The 18,492-nt window shown below is 31.9% G+C and overlaps 2 protein-coding genes across 3 annotated transcripts; one reads left to right on the plus strand and one right to left on the minus strand.

Annotated features, from left to right (window-relative positions):
- Positions 1–2,832: 2,832 nt before the first annotated feature.
- On the minus strand, positions 2,833–4,198 carry LOC111009532 (proline-rich nuclear receptor coactivator). Its single transcript, XM_022282626.2, has one exon. It carries the CDS (start codon positions 3,889–3,891, stop codon positions 3,298–3,300), a length of 594 nt encoding a protein of 197 aa, XP_022138318.2. The 5' UTR covers positions 3,892–4,198; the 3' UTR covers positions 2,833–3,297.
- A 9,849-nt stretch (positions 4,199–14,047) lies between these two features.
- Positions 14,048–18,155, plus strand: LOC111009527 (uncharacterized protein At4g15545). 2 transcript variants are annotated; one of them, XM_022282619.2, is made up of 9 exons: positions 14,048–14,428; positions 14,508–14,576; positions 14,949–15,002; positions 15,673–15,742; positions 15,940–16,035; positions 16,274–16,528; positions 17,367–17,409; positions 17,760–17,838; positions 17,931–18,155. In XM_022282619.2, exons 1-9 carry the CDS (start codon positions 14,150–14,152, stop codon positions 18,021–18,023), a joined length of 1,038 nt encoding a protein of 345 aa, XP_022138311.1. In that variant the 5' UTR covers positions 14,048–14,149; the 3' UTR covers positions 18,024–18,155. The 2 variants fall into 2 exon arrangements, with proteins under 2 accessions (XP_022138311.1, XP_022138312.1); XM_022282620.2 differs by having other exon boundaries at positions 15,943–16,035.
- The last annotated feature ends 337 nt before the right edge of the window (positions 18,156–18,492 follow it).

The raw sequence follows: 18,492 nt of genomic DNA on the forward strand, positions 1-18,492 counted from the left end.
ATGTGAATAGAGACTCGAACTCACAAATTCTTGATATGAAATAGATGTCTTAATAAGTTGAAATATGTTCATGTTGACACAAATTTAATTATCGTTGAATCTTAATTTTGATTCTTGAATAACTTATCAAATTAATAAATTTCTAAACCTAAACACATTTCAAATGAAGCCATATATTCCTTAAACTTGGCCTCTAAAATATTTGAATCTAGCAACAAAATTATATAATGTGAAAAACGACTCAAACTCGACAAAATAATGCAAAGGCATCCATCCTCCTACAAAAATAATCTGAGTCCTACTAGAACTATGTTTTGCTGTTTTTTTTGGTCGAATAATATATTATAATGGATATATAAATCTTCTAAATAATATCCCTTAAAGCTTATAGGGTCCTAATATTCTAATTTCAATATTTGTTTTTAATTTTATATTGCATCATGTAGACCACTCACACACATGAATCTGAGTATAAAAAGGGTGTTATAAGATTTCTATTAAATGATACATGAAAATTTAATATACAAAAATGAAATTGCATGGAATATGGGCTGAAGCATCTGAAGACTCGCATTTTAAGTGCTAAAATAGCTGTAAATGCTATTTTAGTTCTGTATTTTTATTTTTTTTTTTTGTTCCTTTTTATTTTGGTTTATTTTAGTTGGTGTATTTTTAAAATGTCTATCTTGATTCGGGTACTTTTAACTATGGTTCATTTTAGTTCTGGTACTTTCAACACGCCCGCTTTAGTTCCTATACTTTTTAAAAGTGACTATTTTGTTCCTTTGATTTTCATTTTTATTTCATTTTGTTCGGTCACAACACGCCCGCTTTACTCGTACAATTTCTTGAAATGCAACCTAAAGTTATGTTAAATGGTTTTCAAGTTTAAAATTTATGTTAAAATTTTGCATATGAACCAAAATTGTTACTTTTCAAAAGTATGGGTATCAAAATGGACATTTTGTAAGTATAGGAACTAAAATTAACAAAATTTGAAAGTGCATAGGCCAAAATGGGCGTTTTAAAAGTACAACAAAATTTAACCGCTCAATATTTGGGATACTTGCTCAATTGTGTGATTAAAACATATCAATTTAGAATTAAAAAAAAGTAAAATTTATATATAATAATAAATATAAGCTCATACTTAATAGGGTGAGGGCTGGAACTCACGAAATTTGGTACCAAAATCACTATGCTTAAATTGGTTCATACTTAAATCTTTTTATGTGGTCAATACAGTTTAAAAAGAGTATTTTAAATTTTTAAGACCCAATATACTTGTAGACATTTTTATAAAGATTTATTATGTAGTAATAAAATACTTAAAATTTTTAAATGGTCTAAAGATTGAATTAATTTAGTTGATAGAATATTTTGACCCAATCCATTTTGAGTTGAAAATTTCCCCAACTGTAATTATTATGGTTAGGTAATACTCCCTAACTAAAATTGACCAGACAATATAATATATTTAAGTTGAATTTATTTAAGTGGTTTGAGGCCATTCATTTAAAAAATTGTAAAAGAAACATGGGATTAATAATATTTACATATTGAATTAAAAGTATCATATTTTATTTCTAAAAAGTTATGCATGGTTTTTTTAATTATTAAATAATACAAATACAAAAATTCTAAAAAGTGTAGTCAGGTGAAATGAAGAACGAGTTTCTAATAGGTTTAAAACTGTGTGTTTTTTAAGTAAAATGCTTAGCTAGATAAGAGGATAAAAAAACTAGTCAGAGTCAAGAGTGCGATATGGGTAAGACCAAGCCACGCCACATGACCTTTTCGACATAAACATGTATCGGAACCTCAACTCAAACACGTCAAAGTTGAAGAAAAATGGCTCTAAACTCCCCTATTTTTAAAGTGGAATCCCTAGCTCGATTTGAATTTGGGGACATAGATAGATGGTAAGGTAATAATCGAGCATTTCTCATCCAAGTGCCTGTAAAATCTTTTCCTCGTCCAGATACATATAATTTTCGAACTTAGTCGAACACCACACCAGTGCAAAACCCTGCATGCTCGACAAACCGTTAGCTCATCCAATTCAAAACTAGCTTAGAGCTTAAATTTTTTAATTTGATCCTTTTGGATGATTAAACCTCGTAAATTATCTGACACGTTAACAATTATCAATGATTTTGTTTTTTTACAGAGTTATTAATGAATTGGTATAAAGAATTGTATTAGAATTTAGGTCAAAAAAAATAATTTTTTTAGGAAAGGGAAGATTTTAACATTTTGTACGTTATCGAATATGATAATACTAAAAAAATATATTTCTACCTCAAAAGTCACGTTACAACTTATTACACAGTAGGTAAAGAAGAGCTCAACCTATATTTCAAATTTTAGAACCAGTAACCTGCCAAACTTTACTGATATTTTTAATATAAAATTATTATAAATATATAAGTTCTTTTTATAAATTTTTTTTTAAAGTACGAATTCTTTCATTATTATCGTGCGGCCAGCTATTTTATATTATATTATTATTATTATTATCTTAGAAAAAATATCTTTTCTTGTGATTCGACTCTCCACTTACCAATTTCTAACCCTCATCTCTTATCATCCATGTGCCCGGCCGTCTTCTTCCTGTGTCAAAAAAAAGCAAGATTATGGCAGAAGCTCCCAATTGATGAACAAAATTTCCAGGAAAAATCATCAAAATCATTCGTCATTTCTGGAATGAATCTTGATTTGTTTGAAATGTCTTCGAGTATTGCTTTCCCGAACTGATAGAAGCTCAAGAAGTTCATTAATGGCGGACATCGCATCCATGGAAGAGGAGAAGAGAGAAACGGATTCCAGATCTACAAAATCTTCATCAGATTTGTTTTCTTATTATATTTTTACTTCATAATATCATACAGAAGATAAACTAGCAAAGCCCTTGACTCAAGAAATTCACAACAGAGCAGAAAATTAATCATTCAAAGCGCAAACTATGTCCCAATCCCAATATTTGCAGAAATCAAACCCTTACCCACCCAAATTTTCTTCTTCCAGCCTAGATTTATAGCTAAACTTACATTACACGGAGGTTCTTCCCCGTTAACAGACTTGGATCATCGTAAATACACAATATTATGCGATAATTATATATCTGATTTACCTTGCCTCGATAGCTCGATTTTCAGATCTACCACCGTTTAAAAAAATCACGGCGGTCCAGATCTGGACAGATCGAGAGAGACGTTAGAAAGATGAGGGATGAGAGAGATGGAGGAGAGGAGATCTGGTAGATTTCAGATCCAAATTCAAGGTCTGGAGAAGATCTTATGCGTCGAGCCGAAGCAAACGCCTCAGATCTCTGGTAGCCGAGTCGTCAACGATGGTGGATACCTGTTTCTTCTTCGAGAACGACGGCAATGGAAGAGAGCTTGGAGACGGCGACATGGAGAACGCCGATCCGGCGTACACGTCGGAAATCGGACACCTGACGTCGACGATCCGGATCTGCTTCGGAACCATTTCCGGCGCCGGCCCCAACCTTTCCGTCCCGCACACGACCAAATTATCGCCTTCCTTCTTCAGGGCCTCGCTCTTGAACTTCGAATCGAGCGATTCACCTCGCCTCAATATCGTCACCTTCTCCATCACCAAACTATTCTTCATCGCCTTCAAGTCGTCGGAACTCGATCTCTTCGAGACCGACGGCTCCGAGTGGTTCGAAACGAAACGCTTCTTCTGCTCCGGCCGCTCGAACCGGGCCGCCGCCGCCGCCGACTTTCTGTTAGATCTAGGATTATAGCTATAAACATACGAAGAATCGGAGTTTCCATAAGAACTCCTCCGACGACAAAGCGCCGCCGGTGGAACCCTGATTCGCTCGATCAAACAATCCTGAGGCCGTAGGATCTCAGTCCCCATGGATGGAAAAATCAAAATCCCTAAGAAATCTCCCAAAAAAAAAACGAAGAAAATAAAAAAAAAAACCAAAAGAACAAGCACTACGGGGCTGCTGAGTTCCTTCTCTGTGAAGCTGCTAAAGCTTTCGCCGTCGCCTCTTCTTCCTCACACAGGGGACAACACAACAACAGGGGAGAAACTGGAGAAGAAGAGGAAGAAGGTTATTTTCGTCTTTTCAGATTTCTCTTCTTTTTTCTATTTTTTTTCTCTTTTCCCCCAAATTCCTTCTCTGTTTTTTCTGCTCTGCAAAGGCTTTGTTTGGGCTTCAGACAGCGTGGGGGGGGGGCGATATATAGCGGAAGACAGAGGAAGTGGAGAGAGCTAAACGGTGGCGTTTTGACGAGGGTAAAAAAGAGCGTTGCTCTTTTGTAACCTACATTTTTAATCTTAATCTTAATCTCACCGACCCTCGCAAAATGACGCGTGAAAGACAGAGAGCGATTGGCCGCCTTGTTTGAGCGAGAAGAGAGAGAGTGTTGGGTACGTGGCTGACCACGACTCGGTCCAACTCACACGTCCCCCGTTTTAACAGGAACCGTCAGGTCTCCGTTACGCTGATTCGTTTTCACGTCGCTGTCTTCGGCCACTTTCTTCGATGACGCCGTTTCCCCCCCCCCCCCACCCGCGGTGTTAGTTGTCGTTTTCCTGATCTCTTACGTGGAAATTGTTTACGTGGGCCCCCACGTGGTGTTGTTGGGGTGGTCCCCACCACATAATCATAATTGCTTTAGGATATGGATGCGGTTCGGTTCCCATCCGGGGACTGTCTTTTCCAGCTGTTCCAATTACTCGCCGATTCATCGTCCCGAGGTAGCAATCGACCGTCTTTCGTGTTATTTGGGTTTAATTAATGTAGTATGTACGTCTACTTGTTCTTCTAAATAAACAAAAAAAAATCTTTTAAAATAAATAAATTTAGTTATTCTTCTACCTCCATGTATTTTAAAAGTCATAATTTCCTCTACTTGCTGTAATTTATTAATTGATTTATTTAATAGTTTCTACCTTTGAGTGTATATTAAATATACGTCTAAAAAAAATTAAATATTAAGTATATTAAATATAGTGTTAAAATATTATTTTTTATCTTTGAAAAAGTGAACATTTATTATAATTTAATCTAATTTGTTCTATAAAAACGAACATTTTTATTCCTTGATTATATTTTAATCTAATTTGTTCTATCATAACTTCAACACGACATTACACTTAATATATGTCTTAAAATGTAGCTCCAACTTAATATTAAAGAGTTTTTGTTAAAGATAGAGTTTGTGTTAAATTTTTACAAATATGAAAAAAATCATAACAAATGGTTGAACTAAACAAAAAAAATTAATATTTTAAAAGTACACAAATGGTTTGAGTTCAATTTTTATTTAATTTCCTTGATTTAAAAGTTGTGGTTTAATCTCAATATATACATCACAAACAAAAATAACTCCTTTAATTTGAGATCAATTTTAAATTAATGTTTTAATTTTCAAACTTTCAATTTAGTCCACATGGTGTGTTTGAATCTCACAATTATATCACAAAGACAAAGTTGAAGGTATTATAATCTTAGATAATAATGATTTAGATTTGAACTCACAATATTTTGTTTAGAGACAAGTATTTTAACTAATTGAACTATGTTCATATTATCAAAATAATAAAAATTTAAAAAGTTATTAGTTTTCTAGTACAACAAAAATGTAGCATTAAGATACTTTAACAATTGAATTATGCTTACATTTATAGTGTATTAACCCATTTAAAATGTACTCAAACTAACAAATTTAATATATTATTTAAGCCATGGTTCCAAATGGATTCAATGTTCAGCTATTTTAGTCTTCCTTTTTTGGACATTACCCATATTTAAATGTGAAAGGGAATATACGACTTTGGTTAGGTGCTTTGAAATATTCCAAACTTTACTTTGGACCATTTGAAAGGGTCAGGTTACTTACCAATACCATCAACTACAAAACTTGTGATGATTTAAAATACTAGTGCAACAAGTCTAATTGGCATAGATTAGACTTTCTATTACTTTTTTTCTCTCTGGCCTAATTAACAATGATCGAGACAAGAATTAAAATAAAGATTTTTTTTTAGTTCAACAATTTGTGAGGACGGGAATTTAAACATCTAAATCTTTTTTAGTACAATATATAGGGATAAGAATTTAAACTTATAACTTTTTGTCAGAGATAAATGTCTTAACTCGTTGAAATATGTTTAGGTTGGTTGAACCTCTAAACTTTTCATCGATATAATATGTATTTTAACCAATTGAAATACGTTTAGGCTGGCTTAAGAATTGTTATTGAAACTTTAATTATTACTTTTTTTAGAAAAGAGAAAATGCCATTTAACTGTTGGGGGGTGATTTTAATATTATTCTTGATGCATAGCAATAAAGAGTAATTTGCAAAACACAAAAAAGAGAGAGAAAAATAAGGATGGAAAAGAAAAATAAAGTAAAAGGGGGTGAGTAGACATTTGAGCTTTAATGCTCCTACAAGGAAAAAAAAAGGAAAAAATAAATAGAAAAATGAAAGAGAAAACTTCTTTATAAGAGAGAGAGATTATTAGGGAATAAAGAGGGAACAAATCTATGGAGCTTTAATGAGAGGTGGGGACAAGTCAGAAGTGAAATGCAAGGAAGCAAATAATGCTCTCTTGTCTCCTATGCACCTTTATTTTTCTATTATTTTTCTTATTTTTTATTATAATATATAAAAAAATAAAAAAATAAAAATATATGGTCCCATTGGGAATTGGTTGTGTGGAAGCATAAATCAAATGGGAAGAGAGAGATTGACTTATTTGATTTAAGAGATTGACTTAGTAAGGAGAGATAAAAAGAAAAAGATAGACGATGGTCACAAAAATTACTTTATCAAAGTAAATTTTTAAAAATATGTAGATAATAGTAAATAAGTAAAAATAGTAAATTTGAAATTTGAATGATATCAAATGTACTATTCAGTTATTAATATCTGTCTTATATTGGTACGCTACTAATTAAAGATTGATATATAGAAAGTAATATAGTAAACTAGATAATTAAATACTAGTACATCGAGGAAAAATGATCATGATTTAAAATCACTATAAAATATCCATGTGTTTTTAAATTCAATAGCAAAAAGCTATCCATTACAAATTTCAATAAAGTAAAGTAAAGTTGATGTTTCGTGGAAAGAATCATATCAACTTTACGTGTTTTCGATATTTATTCTCTATCTCAAATTGGGAGCATTGATATGTATATGTTTGTGTGTTACCGTGAAGCAAATGGTGTCACTATTAGAAATTTGTACCAAAATAATACAAGTATGAATATAATTATCTAAACTAACAGTTCAAATTTCTAAACTTCATCTTACGTCTTGTTGAACTAAAAATACTCAAGATCAAATAGATAAATTTAACTCCATCATAGTTTTCACAAAAAAATAATAATTGAAATCTTTTTTTTTAGATAATTGAAATCTTTTTTATACATAAAACAATTAGCATTTGAAAAAAAAATCGTGTATACCGAAAGTCAACATTCCAAAATCTAGGTCAACCGTTAGAGTTTCCTTGAATGTGAGAGGAAGGAGTGAGTGAGGTGGACTCAAAACAATATATTTTACTTTTAAATTAAAATACTATTTTGTTGGTTTTTATTTATTTTAGTTATTATATTATTAAAATATTCATTTCAATTGGTGCACTGTATATTTAAGTTCATTTTAGTTATTATATTTTTAAAATATTCATTTTAATTATTATATTTTAAAAAATATTTATTTTACTCTTAATTTTATTTTTCTATCACAATTTTAATAACTCATTATATTATCTAAAATGTAATCATTATGTTATATGTGTTAAAATTTTACAAATAAAGACTCAAATATCACTTTTCAAAAAGTACAAAAATTAAAATAAATACTTTTAAAATATAAGAACTAAGATGAATTAAATTAAAAATATAGAAACTAACATAAATCAATATTGACGATATTGTGATAAAAATAGTATTTTAATAATAAAAATAAGAAGAAAAAAATCTGCTTCCCCGAAGTCTCCTCCACACACGAGAGAGGAGAGAGATAGGATTTAATTAAATTTGGTAAATTTGAAAGACAAGAAATGTTTTAATAATTGAAAAAATAAATAAAAATAGGGGAGTTGAATGTGACGTGTCAAAAGATGCCCTAAAAAGTCTCGTGGGAAAGTCACATGCGCCCTCCTTTGTACGTTGATTACGTGTCTTCAAATGGGAGGCCGCGACGAAGCTTCGTTTATTGATTAAATTATTTATTACTTAACAAAACAAGACGTTCCTATTATTAATAAAACCGTGTAATTATTTGATCAAATATAATTTAAAATATGTGTCAAGCATATATATACATTTAAATTATGTCTTATGATCAAGTTATTATATATCCATCATCATGTCGATATTTTCATCAACGTTTCACGTATTTATGAGTTTAATATCAATATGTAGGTTAATGTAGTATTGTAAAAAAATTGACAAAATATAAAAACTATCAAAAAAGTATCACCAACGTAGACGTAATATTAATATTAATCATTTTAAACTTATTTAGAAAATATGAAAGGCTTGTTTGTTAATCTAAATAAATTTTACAATTTTTTTTTATTTTTATAATCTTTCTAAAAATATTCTATCAACATAGATACTGATATTTTATCGACTATCGACATTTTCATGAAATTTGTACTCAATCATAATCGATATAAGGTGAATTCGAAATTTGCTTTTGTACGGCTTTGTTTTTGGTTTCATCTAAAAGACCTTATATCAATAGAGATAATTGTCTCTCTTATAGACCCATGATCGTTCCCTTCCCAAGCCAATGTGGGACTTTGTTTGCAATCACCTTACAAATCCAACAGCCATATGGCCTTCTCACTCGAAAAGATGTGTCCAAGCCTTGGATATAGTCGCCTTTTACTAATCTAGGAAAGACCAACTATCAATACTGACTTGTATGAAAGAATGGAAGTGTTGAAAGGATAATGTGAGACACGATAAAAAAGAATTTGATACCATGAAAGCTTTCATTAATTGTGAAAGTATTGTATTATTTCTCCCTCGCTCGAGCAAATACAATCAGAAAGTATTGATAGAGTTATACTCTTACCAACATACCAACTGAATATAAAAGTGACTAACTATCCACTAACAACAAAATTATGTCATAAATAATTAATTATATCGGTTAATAAAAGACACGACTTCTCAAAAGATGGCATTCATTATTCAAAAAGGTACGAAATCTTCTGCACAATTTTACCAAGTTTGGCTAGACACTAGCTTAAACTCAAGTATTAATTTAAGATTTGAAATGTATATAGCCAAATATCATATTGGTGCAAAGTTCTATCTATAAGTATCATCTCGATTAACTGGTCGACCATCTTGAATAAGAAATTGACTCGTCACTTTGTCCGAAATCCTACCAGTAATTAATTAGAGTTCTAGACATTTCTATCAAATAAATTCTTAATCTAATAAAGACTCCTGAGAAAGAAGAAGGTTAAGTAGCAATCAATCACACTTCGCGTATAAAATCAAATCAACCCCTCCACCCCATTTGAGGTAAGCTCCCTTCACTTAATCACTAAGTTTTATTTGTTTCTCTCACATTAGCCACTTGTTATTAAAGTTGAAAATATTATTTACTAAAATAAGAGTATTACATGTATCACACTGTATTAGTTAAATTTCTTAGATTTTATTTTCAATTTGCAACTCGTTAATCGATTAACGAAGTAAACTATGATATCTACAATAATTACAGTAGTTTATTTCAAAATTTACTATCTACAAGATTTTACTATAATTCACTTGCAATGTTTAAAATATTATATAGTATGCTACTTTGATCGGCACATTTTGAATTATCCACATATTTAAAATATATCATTTAATAAATAAGAGCAAATGAAAAAAATGCTCTGCTATTTAATACAAGGTGGGATAATGTTTTCCTTTCTAAATTATATTACAAATGAAAAAAATAACTCAAACCTTCCGTATTATTTTTTAGTTAAACAAATGTGAGAGTAGGAGAATTGATCTTTAAAATTAAGCTCAAATTTGTAGAGTTTGTGACAGAATATTAGAAGATAAATTATCATAGGAAAGATAGTGTGTTACAAGTGCTATATAAAAGAGTATATGACTTTAGGTTTTATTCATCTCAATCGAAACAATTTAAGCTTTGAAAGAGTGTTTTTGTACAATTGGGTCGGAGAGAGAATTTTGTGTGATTGTAATAATTTTTTACGTAATGAATTTTTCCTTAATAGATCGTGGTGTTTCTTAGTTTGGAAATTTTCACGTAAATGATTGTGTTTTCTTTACTGTTGTAATTTTCTCTTAATTTCTCGATTATCTTTTACTTATCTATGTCATACAAGCAGTGGTTTTTTCGATTGATACCTACCCAATTTACCGTTTCTCCCACCCTCACAAATTTGCTTACAAGTTACAAAAGATTGAATGAGGGGAAAAAATCTGCTGCTGCTTGTGGTGGAGGGAATTTCCCCAACATTGGCCTTCAAAGCCATAGATTGGATTGGTGGTTTGAGATTGATTAGATCTTAGTCACAGAAAAATATCACATTCTAAGCCTCAGATTTGGTGCCCACCTCTCTCTTTCACATTATTTATTATTATTATTATTATTATTTTTCTTTTTTGTTGAAGAAATTCAACCCCATTACCATTATGTTATCCATCCGTCGAATAAAAAATTTGTGCACGTGTCAATACTTCCACCGTTGAAAAGCTTGGTATATTTGATACAAGCAATAAATCTATGAAAATATGTCAATTCCAATGTAACTTACCTACGTAAAACATTTATTATCATTACTAAACTATATTAGATACCTCACCTTATGGTTAAACTAAAAAATAAAATATTACAAATTTCAAAAAAATATTTAACTTTTTGACGAGACGTTAATATCTTAATACTAATTATAACAATCTATGACTTGTTTGTATATTTTTATTAGCATCATCAATATGTCATTAGTTTAGATATCTATTTTTTACTTCAGTTCATATCTCCACTCTCACATTTGTGTACTAAATAGACTATATATATTGTGCTAGGTTTAGTTACGTGTAATAATCATCGATTAACATATTATGATAATATTCTCCCACACATCATCAACTAATTAATTATTTACAAACGAAGAGTCATAGTATGAATATAAATAGTACTCCAGCTATAAAATTTCCCATTTGTATATATTATAGAAATAAATTAGATTAAAATACTATTTTAGTCATTGTACTCTCAATTTTTTTTAGTTTAATCTTTATAGTTTCAAAATATTTGTGTGTTCTTTGTCCTTTTAAAAATATTTTGAAAATACAATAACTAAAATAAAACAAAATCCAGAGCTTATGGTCCAAAATAAAAATTGTATTTCACTATAAAAATCTTCTGTCTCGCAATTAATAGTTGCCACGTACTGTCAAGGGGAAAAAAAAGTGCCACGTGAACACGCCAGGCTTCCCATCTGACCATCGATCAACATTTACCGCATGACCTTGGGCCTGAAACTACGAGGCTCTACAAGACCCGTTAACATATTGGGCCAAGGCCCATTCGATCCATAAATGGGCCTGAAAAAATCTCATCCATAAAACAACACGTCCCATCGGACCCATCCGAGGAATACCTGGATGCGTGATAGACAATGAAAACTCGCACGACCACTAGAACAATTTTGTCTTCTATAAATGCCCTATCCATTCACTTTCTCTGCTCCAAAACCACATATTTTCTTGAAATATGTAAGTTTCAATGAGATAATAATTTTATGGTACAAAAATTATTTCAGCAGGCCAATATAGTTAAATAATTTTTGTAATTCAGAAAAAAAAAATTTATTGAGCTTTGGAGAGAAAAAAAAATTGATATTTCAATTTACCTTATCAGAATTTAATAAGTTAATAAACCTTTCAAAATAGGTTAAGTAAACATAAATCAATTGGTTAAGATATATATTCCTGATTGAAAGACTGTAGGTTTAAATCTCCACCTCTACATATTATTTTACTAAAAAACATTCGAAAATATCGTGACAAAGCACGTTTGATTATTTATTAATTTATTTTAATTATATAACATTCATGTGTTTAATCATTTAATTTGATATTGAATGAAACTTTTAGTTAAACTATATTTGAATGATTTAAACATTTTTTAAAATGAAAATTTAACAATTAAAACTAGACAAATATTAGTTTTTTTAATTCATAAACCTCCGACCTTTTTGCCAATAATATATGTTTAATCACGAATTTGAACAAGTTGCGAACCTCAGCTCGGAAGCTAGGCTGACCTGACAGATGAGCTAGAGTCTACTCGACATGTGACCTGCAAAATAGAGAACACTTCGATGTCAAAGTCAGAGAGAACCCAAGCTACTTCTCAGAGAAAAAATGGATGTTCGTGTACCTGAAAATGAGGAGAATGAGTTCCATTTATAGGCTACTCCTCCAACAATGTTCCCGACGTGACCTCAACGGTTCTTTAAGATAACCGTGTCTTGCGGCGTGTTGTCGTGGAATCTATTGAAGGCTGAGGCTGAGCTGAAATGAAGCCAATCGGTTCAACCAATGAATGAGAACAAGATTTCAAGTAAGCTTGGTTGGCTCGGTCACGCAAGAGGTTGGCTCGATCATAGAAGAAGAAACCGAGGCCAGAGATACTTGGGATTTTATCAATCAAACCACGTGTAAGTTTCATTATCTAATCGAGTGCCATGTCAGAGCTGAAAATCACCTCCAACAATATATATTTTAACCAATTGGATTGTTTGAGTTAGAAAAAAAAAGTATTTTATAATATGGAGGACAAAATATATTTGAGGCTCATTTAAAAAAAAAAACTCAAAATTGCCGTCTATTATTGTTTGTTTTCTATTGCACTGTTTTGATTGTAATTCAACAAATGTGGATACATTGGCGATCAACAGTGAATAACACTGGGAAATCCATCCCAATTTGAGAGAAACATTTAAGAACACTCTATTTCAATAATACTTAAAAGCTCTCATACAATGCTAAAATGGACTATTTATAGCCTAACATAGAGCAGACAAATAAGCAACTAATACTTTTGTTTCCTTTGTTTGGACAATAATAACTAATTAATTTATGTGAGAAAAAGAATTAATTAATACTAACTAACATATCAGTGAACAAATCAATACAAACTAATTAATCCACGTTCAACGCTAAAATTTTAAAAAATAATAATAAAAATCAACTTAAACATAGTTCAATGGGTAAAAGCACCGCTATCTAAGAGTACATTCTGCATACTCGATATGGGTGTTTTGACCCATATCTTGACCCGTGGATACTAATTTTAGACATTTTTTTTTATAATTTCATTTTCATGCATAAATCTACCATATGCGTTGGTATTCCCATTTTTATGTAAGGGTGGACATTCAAACTTTTGACATTTTGGTCGATGATACCTTAACGAGTTGAGCTATAATAAGTCATGCCTTAACTAGTTGAAATATACTACGGATGTTTTTTAAAGGTTTTAAAAAAATACTATTTTTGTCTATACACTCCGACTTTGGTTGTCATTATACTCCAAGTTCATTTTAATATTTATACTTTCAACTTTTATTAATTTTAGTCTCTATGTTTTGGTCCCCAGATTTTTTAAAGGTGACCATTACAGTCCTTTACTTTTATTTTTAATCTCATTTGTTTTTATCACAATTTTAATACGATACCACACTCAATATATTTCTTGAAATATAACCAATGTTTTAATATTAAAAGGTTTATTTTATGTGTAGAATTTGTGTTAAAATTTTACAAAGAAAGACTAAAATTGTCATTTTTAAAAAATACAGTAACCAAAATGAATTTTTTTAAATACATAAATAAAAATAAATAAAAATTAAAAATACAATAAACAGAATAAACTAAGATTATATTTTAATCTATTCTAAAATACGAGAGAGAAAGGAAAAAGAAATAATGGATCCGAATGCTTTGTATAGTGTATGGTACATTGTAGTCCAAGTCTATCTTCTCAGTTCTCACAGTTGGCGCCACAGTCGATAAGAGAAAAAGAAAATAAAAAAGAAAAAAGGAAAAAGGAAGAGAGAGAAAAAGAGAAAAATAGAGAGAGAGAGTAGAGAAATGCGGGAGCAGGAATCGGGTGTTGCCAATTTCGGCCTTCCCGAGGAGGTGCTGCAGGTGCTACCGTCGGATCCATTCGAGCAGCTCGATGTGGCTCGGAAGATCACCTCCATTGCTCTCTCGACGCGTGTTTCCGCTCTCGAATCCGAATCCTCCGCTCTCCATGCCCAGATTTCCGAGAAGGACGCGCTCATCGCCGACCTGCAATCTCAGATCGACTCCCTCGACGCCGCCCTCTCCGAGAAAGCCGACGAACTCGCCCGCGTCGACAGGGCAAAGGTCCGGCCAATCAGTTTTTTCGGTTTGATTTCTATTTTCTTCGCGGTTTTCGATTCGTTTTAACTTGGATTATCTGCAGGAGACGCTGTTGGAAGAGAACGCGTCGCTTTCTAATACCGTGAAGAAACTCAATAGAGATGTCTCCAAGGTACAGCCTAAGTGTATTAATTTGTTTTTTCCGCTCAGCAAGTTAGCATTAGCATTCGAGTGTTTGGTTTGGATTGAGTTTCTGAGTTATCTGATAAAATTAGCCCGTAATGTAATGTAATTACGACGAATATTTTAATTTTCGAAGTTACAATGGAGTCGCTTCGTGATTACCATTCGTGTTGAATTATAGTGCAAAATACGATTCATATATTTGTGAAACTGGTAAAAAATTTTATATTCTATTAGAGGAAATGGTGGAACATTTCGGATTAGCAGGAAATAGTTCAGGGGCTACTTTAATACCATTAATATATGTAAAGTTTGTTAGCACTGATATTAGAGTTTTGATTCTCTCTTCATTTATCTGCAGTTGGAGGTCTTCAGAAAGACGCTTATGCAGTCCCTACGCGAAGACGAGAACTCCGTAAGTTGTCTCTCTATCAAATACCAAGAACGTTCAAACGATTCGAGAAGGTTTTTTTTTTCTAGCTGAAGAATTAAAATTTGGTTAAATTACAAATTTGGTCTTTGCATTTTTAAGATTGTGTCAAGTAGGCCACTTAATCTATAATAAGTTTCTGTTACTAAGGATTCATTTGGCAACGTTCCAGTTTCTTGTTTTTCGTTTATAATTTTTTATAAGAAATCTAAGCATTTTACACTAATTATATTTCTTGTTTCTCCTTTTTGGAAATATTCTCAAAATTGTATAGTAATTTTGAAAACAACTAAAACAAGTTTATTTATTTTCGTTCCAATTTCTAATTTGTTCTAAAACACAAATAGAAAAGTTGTTAGGGCTATGCAATTCATTTTTCTAACAAGAAATAGGAACTTTACCAAATGAGCACTGAAATTTCAATTTCTTGTTTAATAGGTTCTCTAACTATCACATTTTTTTTTTAAAATTCATAGATTTATGCTTAGGACCTAATACATTCAGTAATGTCGGAATAGTTCTGACTCCGGAGACGTATTTAAACTTCAAAGACCTACTAGATACAAAATCGAAAGTTTAGGGTCTATTAAACACGACCATCAAAGTTCCCACCAACGTTTTAATTCTGATTCCAACCCTCTTTCTGCTACTACAGACAGGAGGTTCAGAGGCTGTTGCTCAAATACAGAGTCAGGAAAGTTTGCCTTCTGCTCCGCAGATTGTAGGTAATATGAGTTGCTTGGGATCAGTTCTATTGTTTGCTCAACATCGTTATGCAAAGATTTATTTTTGATGGCCTACTTATAGTTGTAGAGCACATTGATAATTTTATATGATAACCAAACTTTTTATGGATCTTCCTAACTTCCTTTCATGTATGCCATTGTTTCTGACTTGGACATTTTCTTTTAATGTGTTTTAGAAGATGATCTGACATTGCCACCGTCTAGATACTCATCAATCCAGAGCAACACTTCTGAAACAGTGAATTCTGTAAAAGAAGAGCAGGACGCAGATGGTAAATAACTGCATTGATAAATCTTGGAAGTTATGAATCTTATGATAGTTCTTCCTACACGCAATACACAAACTGATAACTGTAGAAAATTGCTAAATGTGTAAAGCAGCATATACCATGGAACAGGCTTAAGTTTAATCATTTCTAGTTAACCCGAAATTTAAGGACGGATTTATATCTCTCAGCCTTCGTTCTTTGTTGTTTTACACTTTCCTTTTCCTCTGTGTTGCAATGGCAGCTTCAAGACCTCGTATTTCAAACCGCCTTCTGTTAGCATCACAGACTAGCACACCTCGGCTGACACCTCCTGGTTCTCCTCCCATTTCTTCTGCATCAGTTTCTCCTACGAGAACATCTAAACCTGCTTCCCCAAAGCGTCATTCGATGTCATTCTCTGTCTCAAGGGGGATGTTTGATAGGAACTCGATGTACTCGCCTGTTCTCTCCGGCAATCACAGTTCAGTTTCAAGCCCTCATGCAGGAACTCATACTGGTTAGCTCCAAAATCTCTCTTCCTTGCAAATTTGTAATTTAGAATTCAGTTGGTTGCTCATTTTAGAGATCATTAAGAAAAGAACTCTGGTTGGTTATAGTGCAATTTTCTTTTGGGGAATGTCTAGTGTTCTCACCTCTCTTTCTTATCCCTCTTATCTGATGGATTTTCAGGTCTTTTTTGCACTTCTGAAAGAATTCTTAGAAAGGGGTTGGTTTCAAAATAATTCCAAATTAAGTAAATCGTGTTATGCATAAAATAGTCTAGTGACAAATCGTTTCGTTATCGAGTAAAACTACCTTATTTTTGTTAATATTCTTGAAACTATATAATTTTCATAAAGTAGATTGAAAACAACAAACATTCACGGTTTTGCCCATGTGCTTATATTTCATTTCAGTGATCCTATGCGATTATAAATATTATGTTAATGTGGTTTTTGCTCTTAGTATTATTTGGTAACGACATATTGAGCTAACTAATGGACAGATATAAATATGGTGTGTAATATTCCTATCATTACAAAAGTTGGAGCATTCTTTTATGAGCATGTTATGAAAGTATTATTATATCATTTCTTATCAGCAAAGAGAAGATGGGATTGAAATTTTGACCCAACACAAGATCAGCTTGTTTTTGTATGTATCTTGCATTCACACCAATCATATCACACAGTACACAACTTTCTCTGAACACAGTAGCTGAGTTTAATGATACTTTTCTTAACAAAAAGTCAGCCAAACAGCATACATTTCATGATTGTGTCGATTGCATTTGAAGAATGTAACTGACTGATGCTTTACTGAATGTTTTGATCACCTTTATTAATCGTTTTCAGGACGAACTCGGGTTGATGGGAAAGAATTCTTCCGCCAAGTGAGGTAAGGGCACATCAAGTTAACTCATTCTTAATAATACTAATGTTGAACCTAGCAGATCATTGGGATGTTCTGTGAAATCACGTACATGCCAAATACATGTGCTTCATTTTCTCGACTAAAATGGTAGTTGTTAGTCATGTTACCAAACTCACCCCATCCATCTCTGCCAACCGATATAGCTCAACTAGTTAAGCATGAGTAACATTGCTTAGAAGTTATAGGTTCAAATCTTCGGTCACTTATTTGAACTGAACTGTAATATTTTAGAAAAAAATCGAAATACTCCATCGTTTAGATAATCAAAACTCTAACTATGTTACAAGGATTTCTAATTTGTTCATCTGCTATAGGAGCCGGTTGTCGTATGAGCAGTTCAGTGCATTCTTAACCAATGTTAAAGAGTTGAATGCCCACAAGCAAACAAAAGAGGTATGGTTCTTAGTCTCTGTCTCTATCTTTCCTCACGTGCACACGCACACGCACACGCTTAAACATTTACGAATCATCGTTTGATATTTCAGGAGACCCTTCGGAAGGCCGATGAGATATTTGGCCCGGATAACAAGGACCTATTTACCATATTTGAAGGGTTGATTACTCGTAATGTACACTGAAAATGCTTTGGATATATTGTATGTAGCGTTCATTAGCATTGGTGTTCGCACCAGTTAACTTCTGTTTCAGGTCTGTATATCTACTACTTATATTCATTTCGAGTTCAATGAAATAAAAATTTTTAACTACTAGTACTATATATTCTAGAGACCTTAGTCATGAGAATAATTGAATTGAATGATATTCTTGTAAATGTGTCATTGTTTTAATAAGTTAGGAATTAGAAAAGTTTGAATTTGTATAATATATGTTTATAATATGCTGGCAAATGACAAATGAGTTACTGAAAATCTAGGTTTGTGTAAACATATATTTTATTCATGAGGCTATGATTTGTGAAAGAGAAAGAGAGTTAGTTTAGGAAGTTTAAATTTACGGCGCTTGCAAAAGTAGCAAAAAATTATTTGTAAAAGTAACAACTATGTTTCAATTTTGTAAAATTAGTCAATGTCAATTATCGCTGAGCTA

This window comes from Momordica charantia (assembly GCF_013281855.1).
Source record: "Momordica charantia cultivar OHB3-1 chromosome 7 unlocalized genomic scaffold, Mcharantia_2.0 BLBB01000007.1, whole genome shotgun sequence".
Classification (NCBI taxonomy): domain Eukaryota; kingdom Viridiplantae; phylum Streptophyta; class Magnoliopsida; order Cucurbitales; family Cucurbitaceae; genus Momordica; species Momordica charantia.